This window comes from Gallus gallus, chromosome 8 (genome assembly GCF_016699485.2).
Source record: "Gallus gallus isolate bGalGal1 chromosome 8, bGalGal1.mat.broiler.GRCg7b, whole genome shotgun sequence".
NCBI classification, from domain to species: domain Eukaryota; kingdom Metazoa; phylum Chordata; class Aves; order Galliformes; family Phasianidae; genus Gallus; species Gallus gallus.
The window spans coordinates 25468782-25489011 of NC_052539.1; the positions used below are offsets into that span (position 1 = coordinate 25468782).

A 20230-nucleotide genomic window follows, 5' to 3' on the forward strand; every position below is an offset into this window, starting at 1 on the left:
TAAGTGTAAAAAATAAAGCTTTATTTACATAGGCATCAGCTCCCCACATTGACAAACACAGGCTCTTCCCAGGCTCAGAACAGCACGTTGGGGATGCTCCGGGGCGGTCAGTACTGCCTGTCAGAAAAGGAAATTTCATAGCAACAGGCACCTTGGCAATAAGAGGTTCATTTGTAGCAATCACCCATGGGCATGCAAAGAAATGCTGTTGTAGCAAGGAGCTCAGGGGTGTGTTTTGGCAAGGCGATGCACATGGGGTGGATTGTGTTTGCAGCAGATTTGAATTAATATGGCATATCTGAAGGCCGTGAAAGATCTCCAAATTATATAGGTCATGACTGCAAATCCATGTAACTGTAATAACAGACTAAACCAAGAAATACTTATTTAACATTTAATACTGGCTGTCTACATCAGCATTTCCCTGGCTTCAGAAGTTTAAAGCACATTCCTCTATATCTCAAACCTCCGTATATAGAAGAGGAAGAAAATATCAGAATCATAGAGTGGCTTAGGTTGGAAGAGCCCTAAAAAAAGGCACTGCAGTAAATAAAATCCAAGTTTACCTGAAGTTCAAGTACTCCACTAGGACATACCCATCTGAGAAAAGGGGGAAAAAAGCAAATTAGTAAATTCCTGAGCAAATATAGCGGCAATGGCTCAGCACAACACACATAATATTATTTGCCGAGTCAATTTGCTCCTTAAAACTGGATTGAATGCTGACCACCTGTGGCAGAGAGTTTCTACAGACTTACATCTGCCCTCTGAATTGCGGCATATCACTGCGCTGCCCTCGGTGACATCGATCACATCCAGCTGTTCTCCAGCTGTGAGCGGGAGGTCGGCTCTCCTCTTGCTGGGGATGGAGCATGCAGCGGTTGCTGTGTTGATGACTCTGATCTCCTTGTCATACTGTAGGCAGGGAACAAGGACAGATGTTACTCCACAGTGACATGCAGTGTCTCTAAGGGCAGTGAGGAAGGCTGGAGTGAACAGGTTGTGAGGCTTTGCCTGGGGCAAGAGAGGGATCTGTTGTGATAGAACAAGGGGAAAATGGCTTCAAACTAAAAGAGGGAATATTTAGACTGCATATAAGGAAGAAGTCTTTTAGAATAAGGGTAGTGAGGTACTGAAACACATTGCAGAGAGGTGGTGGCTGCCCCATCACTGAAGACACTCAAGGTCAGGCTGGATGGTCTCTGAGCACCCGATGGAGCTGAGGGTGCTCATGTTCATTGTAGGGGAGTTGGACTAGGTGGCCTCTAAGGGTCCCTTCCATCTCAAAACATTCTATGGTTCTATGTAAAGCCTGACAACATCCCTGGTGGAGATCCTAGATGAGGAGATGATGCAGCAGGCTAGTTGGACATCTCTGCCAGTGTAGACAAAGCCAAATTTTCACCATGCTTCTCTTAAACATGACACAGATCATCCTTCCTCCTCTGGCACAGCAAGTGCTCAAAAAGGGATACGTACCAGAAATGTTTCTCTAAATATCTTCTCTTCTTTTTCCATCTTATTTTTTTCTGCATTGCTCTTCTTGACTTTAAAGATACTTCTGCATGGAGAGAGAGAAACACACGTTTCTGAGCATTGTTTAAGTAATCCCTAGCACTGAGGAACAGTGAGAAATCCACGTAACTGCTTGCTTTAGACTTTAGGCTTGGCTGCAGTGAACACTTATGAGAGCAAAGCACACCACTCATATCACTGTTTTTCATAAAGGGATGAGTAAGTGACTCAAACGTGTTGGTGAGCATAACTTGAGCCATTTAGTATCTCCCTGTGAATGGCATGAGAACAAATAAACACTTCATCAAGGTTTTCAAATCAGTTGAGTTTTCATAGACAGTTGAGCTTGCCCCCAACAATTCAACTTGTTCTGTTTTTATTTATACTCAGACACAAAGGGTCCCCAGATAACCTTCATCATGAGCTGTTTATGAAGAGGGTTTCAAAAGTCCTGCCTATTTCTGTTGTTTTTTTAGCTCATGGAGCAGAATATCACCGAAGCAGAATTTTATATGGCACTGTAAAATGAAAACAAGCTCTTACAACTAGGTGAAGGGGAGCAAAGGCCATGGAGATGGAGATGCCACTCTTTCTGTTCTATACACAGAGTTACAGCTGTGGCATTCATTCTAAAACTAAGATAGGAGGGGGAAAAAAAAGCAACTTGGACTGAATAAGTCACAGGCTAACTTTCATGCTCTAAATTTTAAGAGGAAGCAAGAGTTGAAATCAAGGATTTCTAAGCTGTTAAGAGATTTGCCATTGGCGGCCTCAGGCTGGGGGACCTGTGCTCTCTAAGGAGCCGATGAAATCGCATCAGCTTCCTGGTGCTCTGTACAATCATACACATGGCCCTGTGCTACACAACAAGCAGTGTTTCAGCAATGCCACACAGGAACTCTGCGGTAAGAACCCGGAAAATATATCACTGATTTCTATGTGTTTGAAGTCCCAGGGAGTGGGTCACAAAAAAAGCTCGTTGCAGTGCATGTTTATCTGATCTAAAAGGGAAATGAAATCGCCTGCTTCCTACAAGAGTCTTTGCAGCACCACTAACAAAAAGTCTTGGTTTTGCTTGCTTTCAAGCACAAATGGTACAAAACAAGAGGCAGTGTGGTAATTCTGGCTGGGAAAAAATAAAATTAAAATGAATTCAATACTTTAAATTAAGGGTAAGGGGACATCCAGACTGTGTGGGAGTCTTCTGAAGCCAAAGGTCTTGCCAAAATGGCAACAGTTGATTCGTGATTGAAGATTGAATCTCTGATCAAGGGAAACCTGGAAGGGGAATGGAACTGAGCACACCAGGAAAGCAGCCCAAAGCATAGCAATTACACCTTGTCATCTCAGCTAAGTGGGACGAACAGGTACAACTCCAGGATAACACCCACAAGGCATCCCCCAGTTGCATACAGCTCGGATCCAAGAGTTTATTCTGCATTCAGGATACCTCAAAAAGTTTCCTAAAAGGGCCTTGGAGCAGTAGGCAAACACTAAATATTTGTTTAAGCAAAGGCATCCTGCTCGTGCAAATGAGTTCAGAGAACACAGCACGATTCATCCCCTACAGCATTAAACATGGGAGAAACGTATAACACCAATAAAGACCTTTCAACATCGTCACTGCTTTTCCGTCGGTCCTTCGCTTCTTTCGCCATCAGGAATTTTGGCATCCACGTTTTGTGCTTGTCATCTTTCTCTCTGAGAGGAGGAAGGGAAAAGCACCGCACTAGTTCAGGTTTTGCAGCAGGATGAGTCCCCTCCCCAAACCCAGGCTGTACAAAGCCATGATTTTTCCCTCCCTCCACCCCAGCTCCCACCCAGACACAAACATGAGCTCGCTTTGTAGAGGTACACGCTGCCGCCACCATCATCTGGCAGCCAGGCATGAGACATGCTGTTTCCATTAACAGCAATTTTTCTGGCAAGGAGCTCGCCAGGACCGCACTGTTTATCAGCACTGGGAGCTGGGCTTTTCCTTCCTTAGAAAAACGACCCCAACTTTGCCATGTGGCAGTGAGCAGCTCACTCCTTTTCACATCTCTGGCACTATGTAATGTCAAAGAAGCATTTTGGGGGGGGATGTTTCTTGCCAAATCAAACACACAAGCAGGGTGCATCTGGACTGCCTACAGAGGAAAGAATCCTGACCCGCTCCTGACCCTCACGGCACTGTAGGGTCCCCAGAAGACTCATCTCCTTGGCCAGTGCTGGTAGAACCCCTCCTCACCTGGGGTCTTTCTGCTCTGTCTCAGCGTCGTCATACACCATGTCCTCCTGGGAGACATCCGCTGGCACCCAAAAGCAGCAGAGAACGTTATTGGGAAAGGTCATTCCGGGTGCAGCACTCAAAGTGATTTATCGTAGAAGAGAATTGAGGGTGCTGCAAGTCACTCAACTCAAGGGGTAAGGCAATGCAAAAGGAAGATCCCACAGCTCCAAAGACCGGCCGTGACTACAGCGCAAGGCAAGGTGCTTGGGTTTTCCAAGCCCCAGCTGCACTCTTATTTCCTACCCCAGAGATGTGGGACGCTCACTCCATCGCCACCCCCAGGTTTGTGCATGGGACAGTTGGTACGCCCACTCCATTTACAGAAGGCATGACTTAGTCCCTCTAGTAGGCAGTTACTGCCTGGGAAGCACTGAAGCTTTGCAGAAAGCTGCTGAAATGCAGTTGCTGTTGTTCAGCAGGGATTGCTTCCCGTGTTGCTTCACAGGATATATTAAAATCTGAAGGATCTTCCAGAAAAGAAGAAGAAAAAAACCCAACAAAACCAACATCAAAAGCCACCCCTAATTGCAGTGCAATCCCGTATTAAACCTTCAGATGAACGCTGACACATTATTTTCAGAGAGGCACAATCCATAAAGTCTTCTCCACTGCACAACTCACCATTTCCCACACACACACACATTCCCAAGTGCCAGACATGTATGCTGCTTACCTAAATTTGGCACCGACATGGAAAACAACCTGAAGATAGAGGAACAGGCTGTTAGAAACCAGCTTTCCCATCAGCATCAACCATAAAGCCATGAGCACTGACACGCTGGCAGCACACCATGCTTGTACTGCTGAAGCAACGCAGAGCAGTTGTGGATGCATGGGATCCTGGACACCAACAGCATTTGCCAAAAGAGAGAGGTAAGGATCTTAAGCAGGGGATGCTGCTGTCAGACCAGCTTCTGCAGGTTTCTGACATTAAGGAAGCCATATAGATGAACTATCGGCCACATCTGCCATAGCAACTCCCCATGAGTTGACAGAAGCAGTTTGAGTGTTGTTTCCCAGGTAAAGCTGTGCTCCTTACCTCCTGCTCTCAAATTATTACACATGCAACGGCTCAGATTTAGAGGGGGAAAGGGCTGGGCAACCAAAGCCTGCTTACCTTAAGTTTTCCTTGAACCTGGTATTTTTTAGTTTCAATTTTTCTATCTTAAACAGCTTTCCAAATCTCTTTTGTTTTTCTGCTCTGTCCAAAATAGAAAAGATTTTTAGTTAGAGAGGCACTAAGCACTGAAGTATGTGAGCTGCAACACTCATATCCCTTGAGAACCTGAAGCAGATAAGAGAGTCAGCAAAGCTCAGAACTCCTCCAGCAGTACACTTTAAGCCTAACAGCATCAGGAGGATGAACAATGGCTCCAATGGGATGGGTAAAGATGGAGGAAAAGGTGATCAATTATAACATCCAAACTCAAATCTTTTCCTTAGCTTTGAATTTTTCTATGTTAACTGGAGCTGAAATACAGAGGGGGTAAAGTCCGTTCCTGTTCTTTTCTGACCCAGACGTATTTAGAGTTAAAAAATTCACAATGAAAAGAACAAAAATTTCCTGGCCAACCACAACTCACATTAAAGGAGGACATCTAGAAGGTTGTTCCATGACACCCTTCATCGTGCATTTCTTTCCTATACACCCTTCATACAGACATGATGCTTACGAGAGGTTGCAAAGTTACAGCGATTTTCAATGGAAAGAACAACACGGAACCAAGATCCACACGCGGGGACATTACCCACACACAAGTACTATTAGAAACATTTTATATCTATATAAAGATTTTGTTAAGACTGGTTTGGGGGTTCAGATACTGAATTCTGAACCCTGTGAACTTGGTCCCAGCCCCAGCTCTCTTGCAAAACTCCTTTGCAAGCTCCAGCAAGATGCACTGCTCCTCCATTTCCCCAAGAATTAGCATCTGTGGAGAAGTGGTGCAGTCACCTTTTAATAACTGCCCCATCACCTCCAGGGTTTCAAGTTTCCTATAGTTCCCCCCCCACACCCCTCTCCCCCGGCACACACTAGACTTGAATCCAGATGCACACCAGTACGAGTCCCACATTCATAGGGGAAAAGCAGATGTACAGAAACACCTTATTATTCCTCCCACGCTGCTCCTTAGAACAGAGCCACCAGATGCACTCGCAGTAATTGTGTGCAGCATCCACAGCCCATGTGCCATTCCCAGAGGCTGTCTCTATTTCGTACAAAGGGATGCAGGAAATCTGCAAGGGTAGGGAACCTCACAGAGCTAATAAGCAGAAACACAACTAACTTCAAGTTTCACCTCTTAATCCACTAAGGAAACCCAGGCAACATATAAACCTGAGGCTGCTAAACTCATTGCTTTTATAACACACCTTATGGAAGCAAATATAATGAAAAGCTCTGTAAAAAGGAGCAGGTTGCGAGTAATGTAGAGCATATCAGCTTCAGGCATTAGCTCACAGCCTGGGCTCCTTTCAGCTTTCCAATCATCTGTGATCCAAAATATTTGTTGTCCCTTTTACAAGGACAGTGCCTCTGTTTGTCTCTTGAGCATTTTGGCATGTGAGGAGATGCCATTTTTCAGCTACAGCTGAACAACCTTTTTGTGCAAGAGGAGGGTCAGATTGCCCTGCGTATTTCATGCAAGCAGGGCTCTACAAGAGGAACTGTTCTATTGGATGGAGGGTGTTACAGGCTCTCATAGGAAGGCCTCACTGCTTAGGGACATAAATTTGGTAACTGTTATTTTGCTTCCTAAACGTCAGCCACAGGGAAAAGAGAGAGAGAAGAGAAATAAACCCATTCATACAGCAACTCTTTGCAGTTGCATTAGGAAAATAAGGCTTCCAGCCAGTACCTGACATGCAAGTTTGAAATTCAGGCTAGTAAACTGCAACTTACTCCTCTTTTGCTGGATTATCACTCCCAGTCTCAACATCTTCATATGTTTCTTCATAGTTGCTTCCTGAAATTTAAAACCAAGGCACACCATTATCACAGACCACACTCGGTAGCAATGAGGTGAGTTTTGCTGAGTAAATGCATCCAGGCCTTTACATATTACCCATACATAGGCTTCAAAGTTGCTCACATGAATTCCACACTAGATACAAACATTGCTCCCCCCTGGTTTAAATGGGAATACAGAGCTATCAGGACAGGAGGAGACATCATAGATGTTGAAAGGAGGTATTCACGTCATCTCCCAGGCACCATCCAAATAAAAACAGCCCCATGTGCTGCACTTACTGATGTCTGAAGCAGATGGACTCGAGGCATCTGATGCACGGCTGCTTGAAGGCAAGAAAGAAGTATTACATGGGTATTTATGGCAGCACAGTTTATAAAAGACATTTCATTTCAGCCTTAGTGAAGAGTTCCTTCCATACTCACAGTCTGTCTTGAAGTCCCTCAACATCATCATACACATTGTCTGGGGTCAACAGGAGCTGATGATGGTTCGGGCTCGAGGTTGGTCTGTCTTCAGTTGGTTTGGGAGCACCATAGTACACTGCAAATGAGAAAGGACCTCTGCTTTAGGAGATTTTTATGCAACTTCTCTCAGGTCAAGGGCAACTGTTCAGGCTGGCAGCTGATGCCACAGTAAACGAGAGCTTTCAGGTATACTTTGCGTTCTAGGAGCCCAGAAAAGCCACTACACTTTTGACTGCTTTCAAAAGAACGCTAACACCTTGCAGAGGCAGAGTCAAGTCTTAGCAGAATACAACCCATGCACTTATACCCGAAGGTACAGAACAGCATTTGCAATCATGGCTGGGTTGGACTGTGCAGCTCAGGAAGACTGAGGTCAGATGCCATAGCAGTAAAAGAAGGCTCACTGGAACCACAGAGAAGATGGAACCAGGAACCATACTCCATCCTAACGAGGGACAGGGGGAGACACCAGGCTCTCCTGCTGCTCACATGTGCTTCTACCACAAGCCCCAGCCAAATGCTCTTCTGAGACTCAATAAATTACGAGAAGCAGAGGAGGTGGATTTCAGCTGCCTTGGATAAGGGCAATCTGTTAGGAAAACAAACACCTCGATTTGAGTTATGCAGATGGTTAACCAACTTAGGAAGCTATTTGCAAAACCAAAATAAATAATTCAGACCAGAATACAAATGCACATGCAACCTTTTGCCCTGGTTTAACTAAATTGGTTCAAGAGTTGCATTCAATTTTAACATCTTTTCCCATATGGAAGAGACATTTGGGCAACAGATGGGACTGAACATTGAGGAAATACTCGGCAGCCAAACTAGATACTCACAGGGTTTTGCTCTGTCTTTTGCCAGCCTTTGGGGGGTACTGGTCACATCCTGCCTCATATGCGACACCTTCATCCCACCTCTGTCATCTTCCCTGGCTTGACCACTGAGAATTATGTATTCATTTCCACCTGGCTGAGATCAGACATCTGATTCAGTTGATCCAGTCTTTAGATACAGTTTTCTGATATATGTTAATACAACATGCATAGAAGCAAATAAAATATCCTTTTGTGGACTTAGAAGGTTTTCACACCCCTTTCCATCAGGGATTTCCAATAGACATATGTGCTTCCTGGCAGCACTACATGCCTTTTAGGCAGTGCTGGTCAAGTAATGGGCAAGCAAAGGAAAAGATAAAAAAAAAAACCCAAGTAACTAAAGGATCAAATATTTCAATTGCTTCATCAATCAAAGAGAGTAAAAGGAGAAGATGCAAGGACATCAAGGACATTCTCAAGGATACGTTATCTTGAATACCTTCTTTACTTCCAGTTTCTCTCTTTCAAGACTCGTTTTTCCTTCTTTTTCATCCTCTATTATAGCTCTGCCGGGACTGCAAATTTCAGAAATGGGAGAGATCTCAGAACAACGGGCAGCTCATTTTCCCTTCGAATTATATAGGTGTTCATAAACACCATTGGTACCATCAGGGCAAATCCAAATTTTAGGTTTGGATTTGGCCACTGGTTACTCAGGATAATAGCGATCACTCTTGCTGAAGAAACAAGATGAGATGACTGTTCTCTCAGCATCAATGGGCAAGCTAGATCCACGTGCCAGCAGTGATACCTGGCTCACGAGACTTGCCTTCTGCCATGCTATGTTGCAATTCAGAGAAGAAACATTAATAGAAGCAGAATGTGATACCTTTCTCCCCCCAGCATCATAATGTTTCCCACTGAAATGGGAAAAAATCCCTTTTATTATCTCACGCTTCTTCAAGTCCCACCAGAGATACAGACTTCAACCAGTGTCAATAATTAATATCACAAGGAGTCTGAAATGGCCCACTAGCAGGGTGACATTTGGTGTGGACCTTGCCTTACAGCCTCAGAGCTGGAGCTGGGTTTCCCATACTGAGAGCTCCATACCTCTCCATTCTTAAAGTTCAGGTTTCAGTATGAAAAGGTAATATGATTTTTTTTTTTGGCCAGAAGAAAGAGACTCAGCTCCCTCCAGATACATTTTAGAATGAAAACAAGCTAAGAAATCTTGAGTGCTGACACCAAAGGCCATGATCATTTACTTTTTTCCTAGTCACAGAATTTATGAAACTTCAGTCTGTTTCCCAGGTGTTACAATATCCCAACTTCAACCTGGATTAGCGGTGGGTTTAGAAACAGATTAGGAGAAAGGAAAGGAAATTACCTGGATTCACCAAAGAGAAAACTCTTCTGTTTCTAGAATAAAGAAAAGTAAAGTCTTCAGCCCCTGTGATTTTTGCAGCAAGTCAAGCTTCTACAAGGTACCTGAACTGTCATTTACTACTTAAAGAAATATTTCTTCAGAAAGCTCATAAACCTTCTACATTTGGAATAGCCATCAGGCTAGGATGTTTCTTCTACTCTACAGGACAGAGGATATGCATATTGACAAATTGCATGGAAATAGTGTAATGGTGCAAGGGATGGGGCCAGTGAAGCTACTCTTCAGCATGAAAGCAATTACAGGTTGGAGAGCTTACAGAAGAGAAGGGAGAGGTTTTTTTTTATTACTTGAAAATAAAGATTTTCCAACCTTCCATAAAACAAGGCTACAGATGAGCCACAAAACCTCTCTGCAAATCATGCCTAGATAAGTGAATTTGGAAGCCTGTGCTGCTTCCTAGACAATTTGATTGCTTTGCAAGTCAGCATTTGAAAGTGGAATTTGACATTTTCCAAAAAGCAGTTTTCCCCTTTCAGCAGAACCAGAACCAACATCCAATCATCTCCTTGCATGAGGAGATGCTCTCTCAGCCCAGCTACCCACTGTGAGCTGTGCAGCCACACAGGGCTTCCCTGGGGACAACTCCTACCCTGTGCAATGCATCATCCTGCAGGACACCTCCACTGCCACTGGTTCTGTAGCTAGGGTAAAATGAGAATAGCCAACCTGCAGTTTGCAGCAAGCCATCTGTGCAGCAGAGGACCAGAATCCATGTGGTTGTCCCCACAGACGTTGCCCTCATTTATGAGCCAAAGCTCAAAGTGCACTTCCATGATCAGGAAGCTCAGCATTGCTTTTATGCCTTCACAGGGGCATTACCAGCACCAGCTTGCCTTTGGCAGGAGCTTCCAGAGCAGATTCAGTGGATTTTGCCTTCAAAATTTATGATCCTGATACCAGTGCTTGACAATTACTTGGTCTGCCACCAAGGTCCAGATGACTTTACCACTTCCTTACATGTTTGCAGAGGAAGTCAAGGGGACTGACTCTCTCCCTAGCTGTGTTTGGAAACCTCATTAATCTTCATGTCCCCTCTGCAATTTCTTATTTATTCTTTGAGAGTCTTCACAGACAACACACATACACAAACACTCAGCATAGAGGAAATACAAATAACAAAAGTTTTAAGGAAGGAAAGCACGGTACAGATGGTACAGTCAAGCCTAGAATGCCAAAACAGGCTGTGAAGAGACTCACCTTGTGTTCTTGAGGTTCTACCTTAGGTACTAAAAAAGATAATTGTGAACAGGTATTAGTTTTTAATTGACTGTACATTGCTGTACTTCAAGTTGCAAGCCCCAGATTTATTCCATGCTCAGCACACATTCACCAGGCCCCACCAGCCAGGGTCCCTGAGTTTGCTATTTAGCTTTGGCTTATGTTCAGAGGATTGCAAGTGACAGGTTTGGCTGGCCACGGTTTTCATAGCCCTCGAGGACTATGAAATCCAAAAGAGCTATGGTGAGTCTCTCCAATGAGGGTGCTCTGCTCCCATTCCAATGGAAGATTAAAACAACAAACAAGGAAAAAACTAATATCCTCCAAAGGTGGAGATGGAAGTGATCCTTATGTTAAAAATCCCCATTCCCAAGAAAAAAAACGAGATCTGCTTCACTACCTTCTCTACTTTCTCTTCTCCTCATGGCAATTTTACTGTACGAAAGCCATCTCATAACTAAAATCCATATTTATTTTTGGTCAGTACCCTAGAGCCTGTCCCTCTGTCCATGAGCCAAGGGACGATACAGGCAGTAATTTTTGCTCACCCCAACCAACGTGCAACTGCTTTTCCAAGCCGAAGCAGCTACTTTATTCCCCTTTTTAAGACTGTGACCCAGACAGCATGTAATTCCTTTAAAAGTCTTGTATTGCAGAGTACCTTCAATGACACGCAAGGTTGTGGTGTCCTCAGACTGATTCAGGTACATCAGGGTTTTTTCGTAATTATGCTGCTCTTCACATTGAGTGCTGAGAGGACAAGATAAAAGAGAGAAAAGGGTTTGTTTTCTTTTTTTCCTGGCCCTTTCAGTAGTCAAAAAAAAATTTATTCATCTTAAGGATGAGAACTTCAAGTGCTTTGATACTGAGCCCACAAAACAGCAAAGTGAAATCAGGAATTCCTCAGAGGGGAAGGAGACCTGCATCAATGCGGGGCTCAGCTGAGCCTCCCTGTGACCCTGCACTGTTTTTCCTTCATGTGTATGGGGCGTAGTTATAGGGCTCAAAACACATCAGGGGACTTTGCATTGGGATTATGGTCTTCTGCCGACAGCGATCCCCCAGGTTGAAAGGGAACAAAAAGCCCAAGGAAATCTGAGTGCCACATCTTTCAAACCTCTTGCAACTACTTCAAAACAAATAGCAAACCAGTTGCGTTGTTCAGCAGGATGTTTCTTGCTTAGGCAGGAAAAAAACATATCAGAGAGTAATACAAAGATCCTTGTCCTAAGCCAATGAAGCGACAGACCGCATGCCAGCATGGCATACACCACACAGACTCAGTGTTGTCTCCCCAGCCCACACCCCTCCAGTTTCCTTTTTCCCACTTCCCTCTTGCAGCAATTCAAATTAGCACCATTCTAGAATGGGTGCAAAGATAAATACCCCAGCCCTGGGGCAGAATAGTTCTCCAGGAGCTTGGCTGAACACCAGGCCAATGTTTATATGTACCCTGGCTCTCCACCAGACCCGTAATACAGCTGGGCTGGTGGGTCCCTGCCTGGCATTGCTGACAGCAGTGTTTATCCCCAAACGTGGGAGAGGAGCCTGGGACCAGCTGGCCCAGGAGGCAGCACGAGAGTCTCACTGGGATTTTATTACAGGTGAGGCTCCCACTTCTGGGCTTCAGGGAGGAGAATTTTTTCCCATTATTTTGCTTCTATGCAATTAAACCACATACCTGGTACTACATGGTTAATATTTAACAAGTGACCTATCGTAAAGGCCGTATCACAAGTACCCGAGCAAGATAGCTAATCTTGATGTAATGTATTACTGGGACAGCTTCCTTGTGGTGCATGACAGCTATCGGGCTGGTTATTTTTTGACCAGTTCTCCCCTGACAAGCAAAGGCTGAAAGTTAATCACAACACAGGTCAGTGCTGGCGGGGACATCTCCTTATTGAAGAGCACAACTTCATGTGCCGTTAGACAAAAGAGCTCATTGCTTGGGAACCAAAGGTGTTTTAAGAAGCTGGCACATATTGCTCTGGTTCAGCCATTCCACTTCCCATTTTCACAGTGTATTCATGCATTCAAGACAACACGGGCACACGAATACTTCCCTAAGAATCAGAGATTCTTTTGGGACAGGACCACCCTACGACAAGTCAGAGCCATAACACGATAAGTCATGCTCCTCTTGCACACCAAAGCAATTATGTCTAAGATATTTGAGCCGTTTCAGACATCAACAATGTCACAAGCCATACTGATCAGCTCTTGTCCTCTGGAGAAAGGCTTTGGGCACTACTCAGCAGAGACAGATTTAGTGGGATGGGACTACCTGCATGACACACAGCAAGGCTGCTGTGAAAACCCCGACAGCTGCTTCCCATGACACCAGGGCTTTGTTTCAGAAACAGATCTCAAAGCCGTCATCTCTTTGCTGAAAACACCCAGCTGGGCAGGAAGGAGCGTTCGTTCCCTCCCAGCAGCACAACCCCATGGCTGCAGCAGCACCAGGAGATGGGGATGCTCACCATACACTCACCTTTCGGGGATCAGGTAATCCTCTTCCTCAGCAGCTGCACACAAACACATGGAGGATTAGTGCTTGGAGGCAACACCAGTCTCCTGCAGAAACGGAGAGGCCTTTCCTCGGGGCAGCACACAGAGATGGGCGTGAAATGGGATTGCCAGGGGATGTGGCTGTGCTAATGGCATTATTTCACGTTTCCAGGCAACAACTTCAGGTCTTCTAGAGATCAATAACTGAGCAATATCAATAGGGCATGCAGATGATGGCACTGAAATAACTACTTTCCTCTGTGCCATTTACACATTTAGAAAAGGCAGGTACATTAGAAAAGAGTTGCAGTGAGAACCTCTCTCTTTCCCTTTAATTCTTTCTAAGCTCAGCACAGAGCAGTGAGCACAGCCACAGGAAAGCCAACGAGCTGAGCCCATCATAGAAACACAGCTCCCTTTGAATTCAGCAAATTTGTGCCTGAAGATCCAGCTATGATTAAGCCTCTATCTATAAAGAAGCAGCATTTAGCCACTTAATAAGCAGGCCAAAATATTCCATTACCCTACATCAATAGGGTTTTATTATGGGAAACTGAACTTTCGCATCACTTGTTGTTGGAACACTTAATGACGTTGCCCTCAGTTGTATTTAAAACACAAGCAGGGGATTAGCAGACCGGTTTCTACCGATTTTATTGTGCCTTTGCACAGTTGTGTGCTCTGGAGTGAAGGCATTTTGCACTGAGGTGGGGTGATAAGATCAGCGTGCTGCAGTGTGACGACCAGCTACAAGGTGTTCACAGCACGTTGGAGTTACAGCTGGGGGAGAGCTGCATGGAACGAGGCAGCCAGCACAGAACACTAGATCCTTTCCCCAGATCAGGGGCAAAAACCAGTTTCATTACAACTGATGGGCTCTCTTTAATGTCTGAGGAAGATATAAGGAATGAATAACAACCTCATATTTCCACTTGCCTAATAGATATCAATAAACCACATATTTTAATTTATTTCCCCCACTCAGCTGAAAATAATAGAAAAAGACCTTATGGCTCCCTACAAGTCTGTGAAAGGAGGTTGTAGCAATGTGGGGATCAGCCTGTGCTCTCAGGTAACAGCAACAGGATGAGAGGAAATAGCCTCAGGCTGCATGAGAGGAGGTTCAGGTTGCATTATAGGAAAAATTTCTTCTCCAAAAGAGTGGTGAAGCATGGGCATATGCTGCCTAGGGAGTGGCAGGGTCACCATCCCTGAAAGCATTCAAGAACTGTGGGGATGTGGCACTGGGGGACATCATTAGTGGGCATGGTGAGGTGGGTTGGGTTTGGACTTGGTGATCTGAGAGGTCTTGTCTAACCTTTATGATTCTATGATATCTCTTACTTGTTTCATTTTGTCTGTGAACTGAAGGTACCGTGCTTCTGAAGGAGCTGAGATCAACCTTCGGGGGTCTCAAGGGCTTCCGAGGGGCAGGACCCAGGGATGCAGCTGAAGGAAGAGGTCTTATCTTGGGTGGTTTGTTGCCCAACTGTGTCCCTGCTCCTGGCTGACAAAGGGGAGGCTTTGACTCTGCTCCAGAGAAAAAACACAGGCAGCAATTACCCCTCCTTGAAGCACATGCATGTTAGCTGTTGCATAAATGCCTCTCACCATCACTGCTTCATCCTGAGGTCAGCACTCACATTACACAACAGGGCTCCTACCATACTACTGCAATGTAAAAGCAATGAGAAACGGCCATTTTAAACAGATTTTTACAGATTATGCCTGGAGAATTGGTGGAGTCACCTTCTGTGGAGGTGTTCAAGAGCCGTGGAGATGCAGCAGTGGGGGACAAGGTCAATGGGCATGGTGGGGACAGATTGGGCCCAGTGATCTTTGAGTTCTTCTCCAACCTTAACAACTCTATGATTGTACAGATGCTCTGTTTTCTCACCCTTAATTCTACTCTCAGAACCTGAACAATTTCTTAGAGCAAGGTTTTGAAAAACACAGTAGAGCCCAGGAATCCTCCCTTATCTCTGGGACCTCAGAGAAGAACAGGAGCACTCCCATGGGCTAGTTCAGCATCATGCTTTGAGGGTTCCAACTTCTACTAGCCTCCTGTTCCATCTTTTGAGTTTCTGACCACCTGTTCGTGCTTATAGCTATATCTACATATAAATATATATATATATATATACATACATATATAATGTAAAAATTATAGCTAACTTTACCTTTCTGGCATTGAGGTTGCAACGTGGTTGCCGCAGAACTCCCAGCACCTTTCTCATCTCCCTGGGTAGCTTGGGCAGAAGTCAGCCCTTGGGCAGGTCGTGCTGGTTCAGGATGGCTGCCAACTGGAGGCACCTTGCTGCCATTTGATGTGGCAGGAGCACGCAGCACCCTCTGCCCTGGGCTGGGCTGCACATAGAGGTTCATTGCCCGCCGGGCTGGCAGATCAGTACTTGCTTTCTCACCACCAGATAAAGTGTTTTGCCACATCTGTAGTGCATGGTGGAAAGAGTTCAGGAGTGGAGCATCCTCAGGGTCTGCTTGGACTGATGCTTGCTGCTCGGTGCAATAGGACACTGGCTGCTTTGGTGAACTGCTTTTGGGAGAGCTCAGCCCCTTCACTGAGACATTTCCTTTGTGCTCTTCATTGTGCTCCATTGGCTCTGTGTGACCCATCTTGGCCCTCTGGGCACTGTGGGATCCGGGTACCAGAACATCTGCCTTACTGTTTGGCATGGGCCTGGGCACACCGCTGCCTCCAGAGCCCAATCTGGGGGAAGGCTTCTGGCAGAGCTGTACTGGCTTGGTGGCAATGCTGGAGTCATGCTGAAATTTGGCTCGGAGTGCTCTGAAATCAGTCACACCTTCCTGGGCAGAGAAAGACAGGAGAGCACAAAGCAGATGCTTATAGAGTAGCAACAGGCAATTTGTGTGATTACTTCAGAGAAAAAGAGGCTACATATTCTGTTCACAGTGATGAGCCCGGGGTAAAGGACTCAATTCCTGAGCCATAGAGTCACCAACTCCACAGCCATATGTGATTTTGAACTAAGAGAACTAATCAACAACACTACATTTTGAAAGGGCCTCTAAAGGGTATTTTGTCCCACCCTTCTTCCCAGACATAGAATCATATGGGCTGGAAAAGACCTCCAAAATCCCCAAGCCCAACCCACCCCACCATGTCCACTGAGCACGTCTCTCCGTGCCACATCCCCATGATTCTTGAACACCCCCAGTGACAGTGACCCCACCACCTCTCAGGGCAGCCTGTTGTCTTATAGAGATTACATTTTGCCTGTGATTCATCCAGAACCTTCTCTGATGCAACTTGAGGCCATCACCACCCCTCCTATCTCTGCTACTTAAGAGCAGAGGCAGACCCCCACCTCTCAACAACCTCCTTCCAGCTGTCCCATTCTACAGGAAGGAGTCCATGGGTTTTGCCTGCAATGCTGCAGCTTAAACGCAGCCACAAACTGAACTAAGGAGAAAATATGAAGAACAATTTATGAGCTACTTAAGCCCTTGAACTGCTCTATAACTTTTTATATGCCACGATTACATTAGGTGCACTACTCTGGCAGCTTAGTTCAGCACGGAGAACTGTAGGGCTTCATGAGGACCTGTCCAATGAGGAAATTGGAAAAAATTATCTAGGACAGAACTTCGTTATTCTGAAAAAAGCCCCAGCCTTAAGTGTTAAGGCAGAACAGATGAATAGCAGACTGAGGTTTTATTGCATTTAATTGCGCGATTTATTAAACACTGACAATTTCTCTTGAATAACCCCTTTCACTAACTTTATTACTTTCACAGGGCAGTGCATGATGTAAAGAGCCAGCCCTTGGGGGGGAGGGGGGGAAGCGGGCTGAATTGCTCCAATTATAATTCATATTAGCGGTCAGCAACGCGATGCCGCATGAGCTGCTCAGACATAACATAGCAGCGAGCCCACGGGGAAAGGGAGCTTTCAGAGGCTCAGGGAGGATGAAGAGGGTTTAAAACAAACCCCACGTGCACCAGATCTGTGCAGCAACGCCAGACAGGAAATAAAGCGGCGTGGTGCCCTAATGCAATAGCGCTGAGCTTCTGCACGTGCTGGAGCCACAGTTGAAGAGTTCAAAGCTGTTTACCTCCCCTCACCAATTTTCTTTTGTTCCTGTGACACGTAGTTCCACACCGGTGCCCTTGGAGACAGAGAAAACAGAGAGGAAAAAGTACCTGCATGCCTGTGCCCAGTACTTTGAGCAAGGGGACTTATAAAATGGGATTTTCAGCCAAGGTTCCCTTTCCCTTATCAACTTGTTATTCCTCTTTCCTCGACGTGGCAGCTAGTTAAAGGGAGGGCTACCACTGCTTGATGCACCTTACAGCTCTCCTATGGGTGCCCTGTCCCTGGAGGTGCCCAAGGCCAGGTTGGATGGGACCCTGGGCAGCCTGATCCGGTATGGGACAACCAGCCCACAGCAGGAGGGTTGGAATTGGATGATCTTTGAGGTCCCTCCCAATTCAAGCCATTCCATGATTCTACAAGCCTCAATTTCTGTGTATAGCTGAGGTGCAGTGAGTTCTCCAGGTCTCTGCAGGGTGTTTTCCAGCCCTAGGAGGAGTCGTACAGCTGGGACGAGAGAAGTGGGCAAAGTGAGGAGAATCTGCTAATAAATCCAGAGGGCTCGCAGTATGCGTTACTGCTACATCTGGCCAAATAATTCACCAGGAATAATAACACACTTGGCAAAGGAGCATGCAAGATGAGAGAGGGAAGAGAACAAAAAGGAAACAAACTTTTCCTGGCCGGAAAGCTCTGAGCATTACGGAGTCAGGGGACAGCTAAACTTTCCATATTTTCTCCCTATAAATAAAACAATCTTCTAACATTAATATCATTCTAGGAAGCAGAATAAAGCCCAGCTTAGGGTTTCAATAAGGACATTTTTCTGAAGGAGCAGCAGTTGGAGGTCTGTGCTGACACAAGGACTGACCAAAAGAGCTCTGAGTGTTCTGCTTTCATAAAAACAATGGCCCCAAGGAGAGGGACCCTACAAGATGTGGGGCAGCAAAGAGGAAGGCCCCATGCTGCCTTCATCCCCCCTGTCCCCATCACCGTGGGAGCTCCCATGAGTCAATGTGTAACCAGCACTGCCCTCTGCCCACACACCTGATGCCATGCCCACGCCTCAGGCACTGACTGTTCATTAACTCCCTGGCTTCCAAACAATTGAAAACTTAAAACCCACCTCTACATTTCAGTACGCTAAGATGGAGCAACTGCAGCTCATCTCAGAACGTAACTGGAAAACTAAAAGCAGCTCCAGGAGTCCCTCAGCACCCTACTTTGGAGAAGGAAAACATCCCTGAGCAGTCCCACAGAGAGCAGACACAGCATTGGGAACACCCACCTAATAGGGTTAACTTTCCACCTGCCGCTGACAGAGGCAGCAGCCAGAGCTCTACACATTAATGGAGGGAAACAGAGCAGCAAGTGCTCCTTGTGGCTCACCCACTGCTGTGAAAGGGACAAAGGGAGGAACTCTGTACTCACCACATCCATGGCCCCACTGCCCTGCACCGGCATCACCCATTCACTGCCCTTCTGCTGCCCAGCAAGCCTGAACACACACGCACCTAGGCCTCGGCTCTGCCCCCGGTGTGGGAAGAGCCTCACCTGGGCTGGGCTGGTGCTCAGCCCTTCCCACTCATCTTATCAGCCCTCCAGCTGAGTGAGGCTTTGACTTCTGCAAACAGTGGGTTGGGCAGTTTGAAGTCCTCTGCCCAGCTTTCGGTTTCACCTTCTTCTCCAGTGCTGGAAAGGAACGGCCAGCAGGATCGAATGCAGCTCGTGAGCTCTAGAATTAAAGGAATCGATGCGGGAGATTTAGCAGGAGCAATGGTGGGGCTTGGGGCAGAGCAGGCTCATGCCAGGCTCTCCAGATGCTGCTGGGACTGGAAATGGGGCCGTGCTCCATGACACCAAACCTACAGCCTCCGTTTCTCAGTGCGAGGCAGCATCAGCAAATGTCAGCACTGCAGCAGGCTCTGGACAGCCTCGGAAAGGGGAGAATCAGGTTTGGTTTGCTTTTAGAAGGAAAGAACAGGATATTTATCATGACCTCCTTTCTTCAGACGAAATTATTCCCTGTTTGTATGAGGGCTGAGCAGGGCTTTGTCACAAAAGTCAGAGCTCCCCTGGGCTGTGGCATGGACTCTGCTGCTGTTGTCCCTTTCCTGCACCCAGGGAAGGTGCAGCTGAGTAGGACAGAGGAGAAAGGAGTTTTCTTCATCTCTCCATAGCAGAGCCCATCAAAAAAAAAGTCATCCTTGCTGAGGGCTGCACTGGTTCTCTGGCGAAGCTGCTCCTTTTCATGGCAAGCTGATCCTGGTGTCCTATGAGCAGATCAGTTGTATCTGGGCAAACACAGTTCTTCCCAATCGTGGATATTTCATTCCTGGAGAGGAGCCTGAAAGGATCTGTCTGAATGCTGGTCCTGTGTTTTAGCAGAACAGGAGAAACAAGGCTGCTGAGCTTGGCAAGAACCTCAGGACTTCACCTCTCCATAACTGGCCAGATACAGAATCATAGAAGAGTTTGAGGGGGAAGGAACCTTTAGAGGCCATCTGGTCCAGTGCCCCTGCACTGAATGGGAACACCCACAGCTCCATCAGGTGCTCAGAGCCCCATCCAGCCTGACCTTGGTGTTCTCCAGTGGCAGGGCATCCACCACCTCTCTGCACAACCTGTGCCAGTGCCTCACTGCCTTTCTTTTGCTGAGAACTGGGGGAAATAAATAAATAAATAAATAATAATATTAATAAATACTTGGTCATTGGAGACATGACTCAAAGAGTGAGTCTTTCTTACTCCATGTGAAAAGCTCTGCTGCTGCAGGGTGGTCTCAGGGAAGAGAGAGGGATCCCATGGAGCTGTGCTCTGGCAGGGAAGTCCCCCTGGTCTGGCCTGGTGTCATAGAGTGCTCAGAATGAATGGTGGCTTTGTGCACAGTGAGCTGGGGAGGATTTATGAGCTGCCCAGTGGGGGCCCTAAATTAAAG

General features: G+C 46.2%; 1 protein-coding gene across 5 annotated transcripts; it reads right to left on the bottom strand.

The window, feature by feature from the left end:
• FYB2 (FYN binding protein 2) lies at window positions 1–18830 on the bottom strand. Of its 5 annotated transcripts, XM_040705431.2 has the most exons (21): window positions 18724–18830; window positions 17315–17368; window positions 15401–16046; window positions 14565–14753; window positions 13204–13237; window positions 11371–11459; window positions 10689–10717; window positions 9432–9463; window positions 8541–8616; window positions 8063–8195; window positions 7182–7299; window positions 7038–7081; window positions 6690–6753; window positions 4905–4988; window positions 4461–4489; window positions 3746–3806; window positions 3124–3216; window positions 1480–1561; window positions 759–915; window positions 567–600; window positions 1–117 (listed from the first exon to the last, which is right to left on the bottom strand). In XM_040705431.2, the coding sequence occupies exons 3-21, from the start codon at window positions 15912–15914 to the stop codon at window positions 108–110; spliced, it is 1872 nt and encodes a 623-aa protein (XP_040561365.1). In that variant the 5' UTR covers window positions 15915–16046; window positions 17315–17368; window positions 18724–18830; the 3' UTR covers window positions 1–107. The 5 variants fall into 5 exon arrangements, with proteins under 5 accessions (XP_040561365.1, XP_015146670.2, XP_015146669.2 ...); XM_015291184.4 differs by lacking the exon at window positions 17315–17368 and having other exon boundaries at window positions 7038–7078; window positions 14565–14750; XM_015291183.4 differs by lacking the exon at window positions 17315–17368 and having other exon boundaries at window positions 14565–14750.
• Between the last annotated feature and the right edge of the window lie 1400 nt (window positions 18831–20230).

Excerpts from the sequence above, each read along its gene's own strand:
- FYB2 (XM_040705429.2), bottom strand. The coding sequence starts at position 18,756 with ATGCCGGTGCAGGGCAGTGGGGCCATGGATGTG. Across the intron at positions 13,238-14,564 it reads TCACAGACAAAATGAAACAA|CTGCTGAGGAAGAGGATTAC; the intron begins GTAAGAGATATC and ends GTTTGTGTGCAG. Across the intron at positions 7,082-7,181 it reads GAGGGACTTCAAGACAGACT|CAGCCGTGCATCAGATGCCT; the intron begins GTGAGTATGGAA and ends CTTGCCTTCAAG.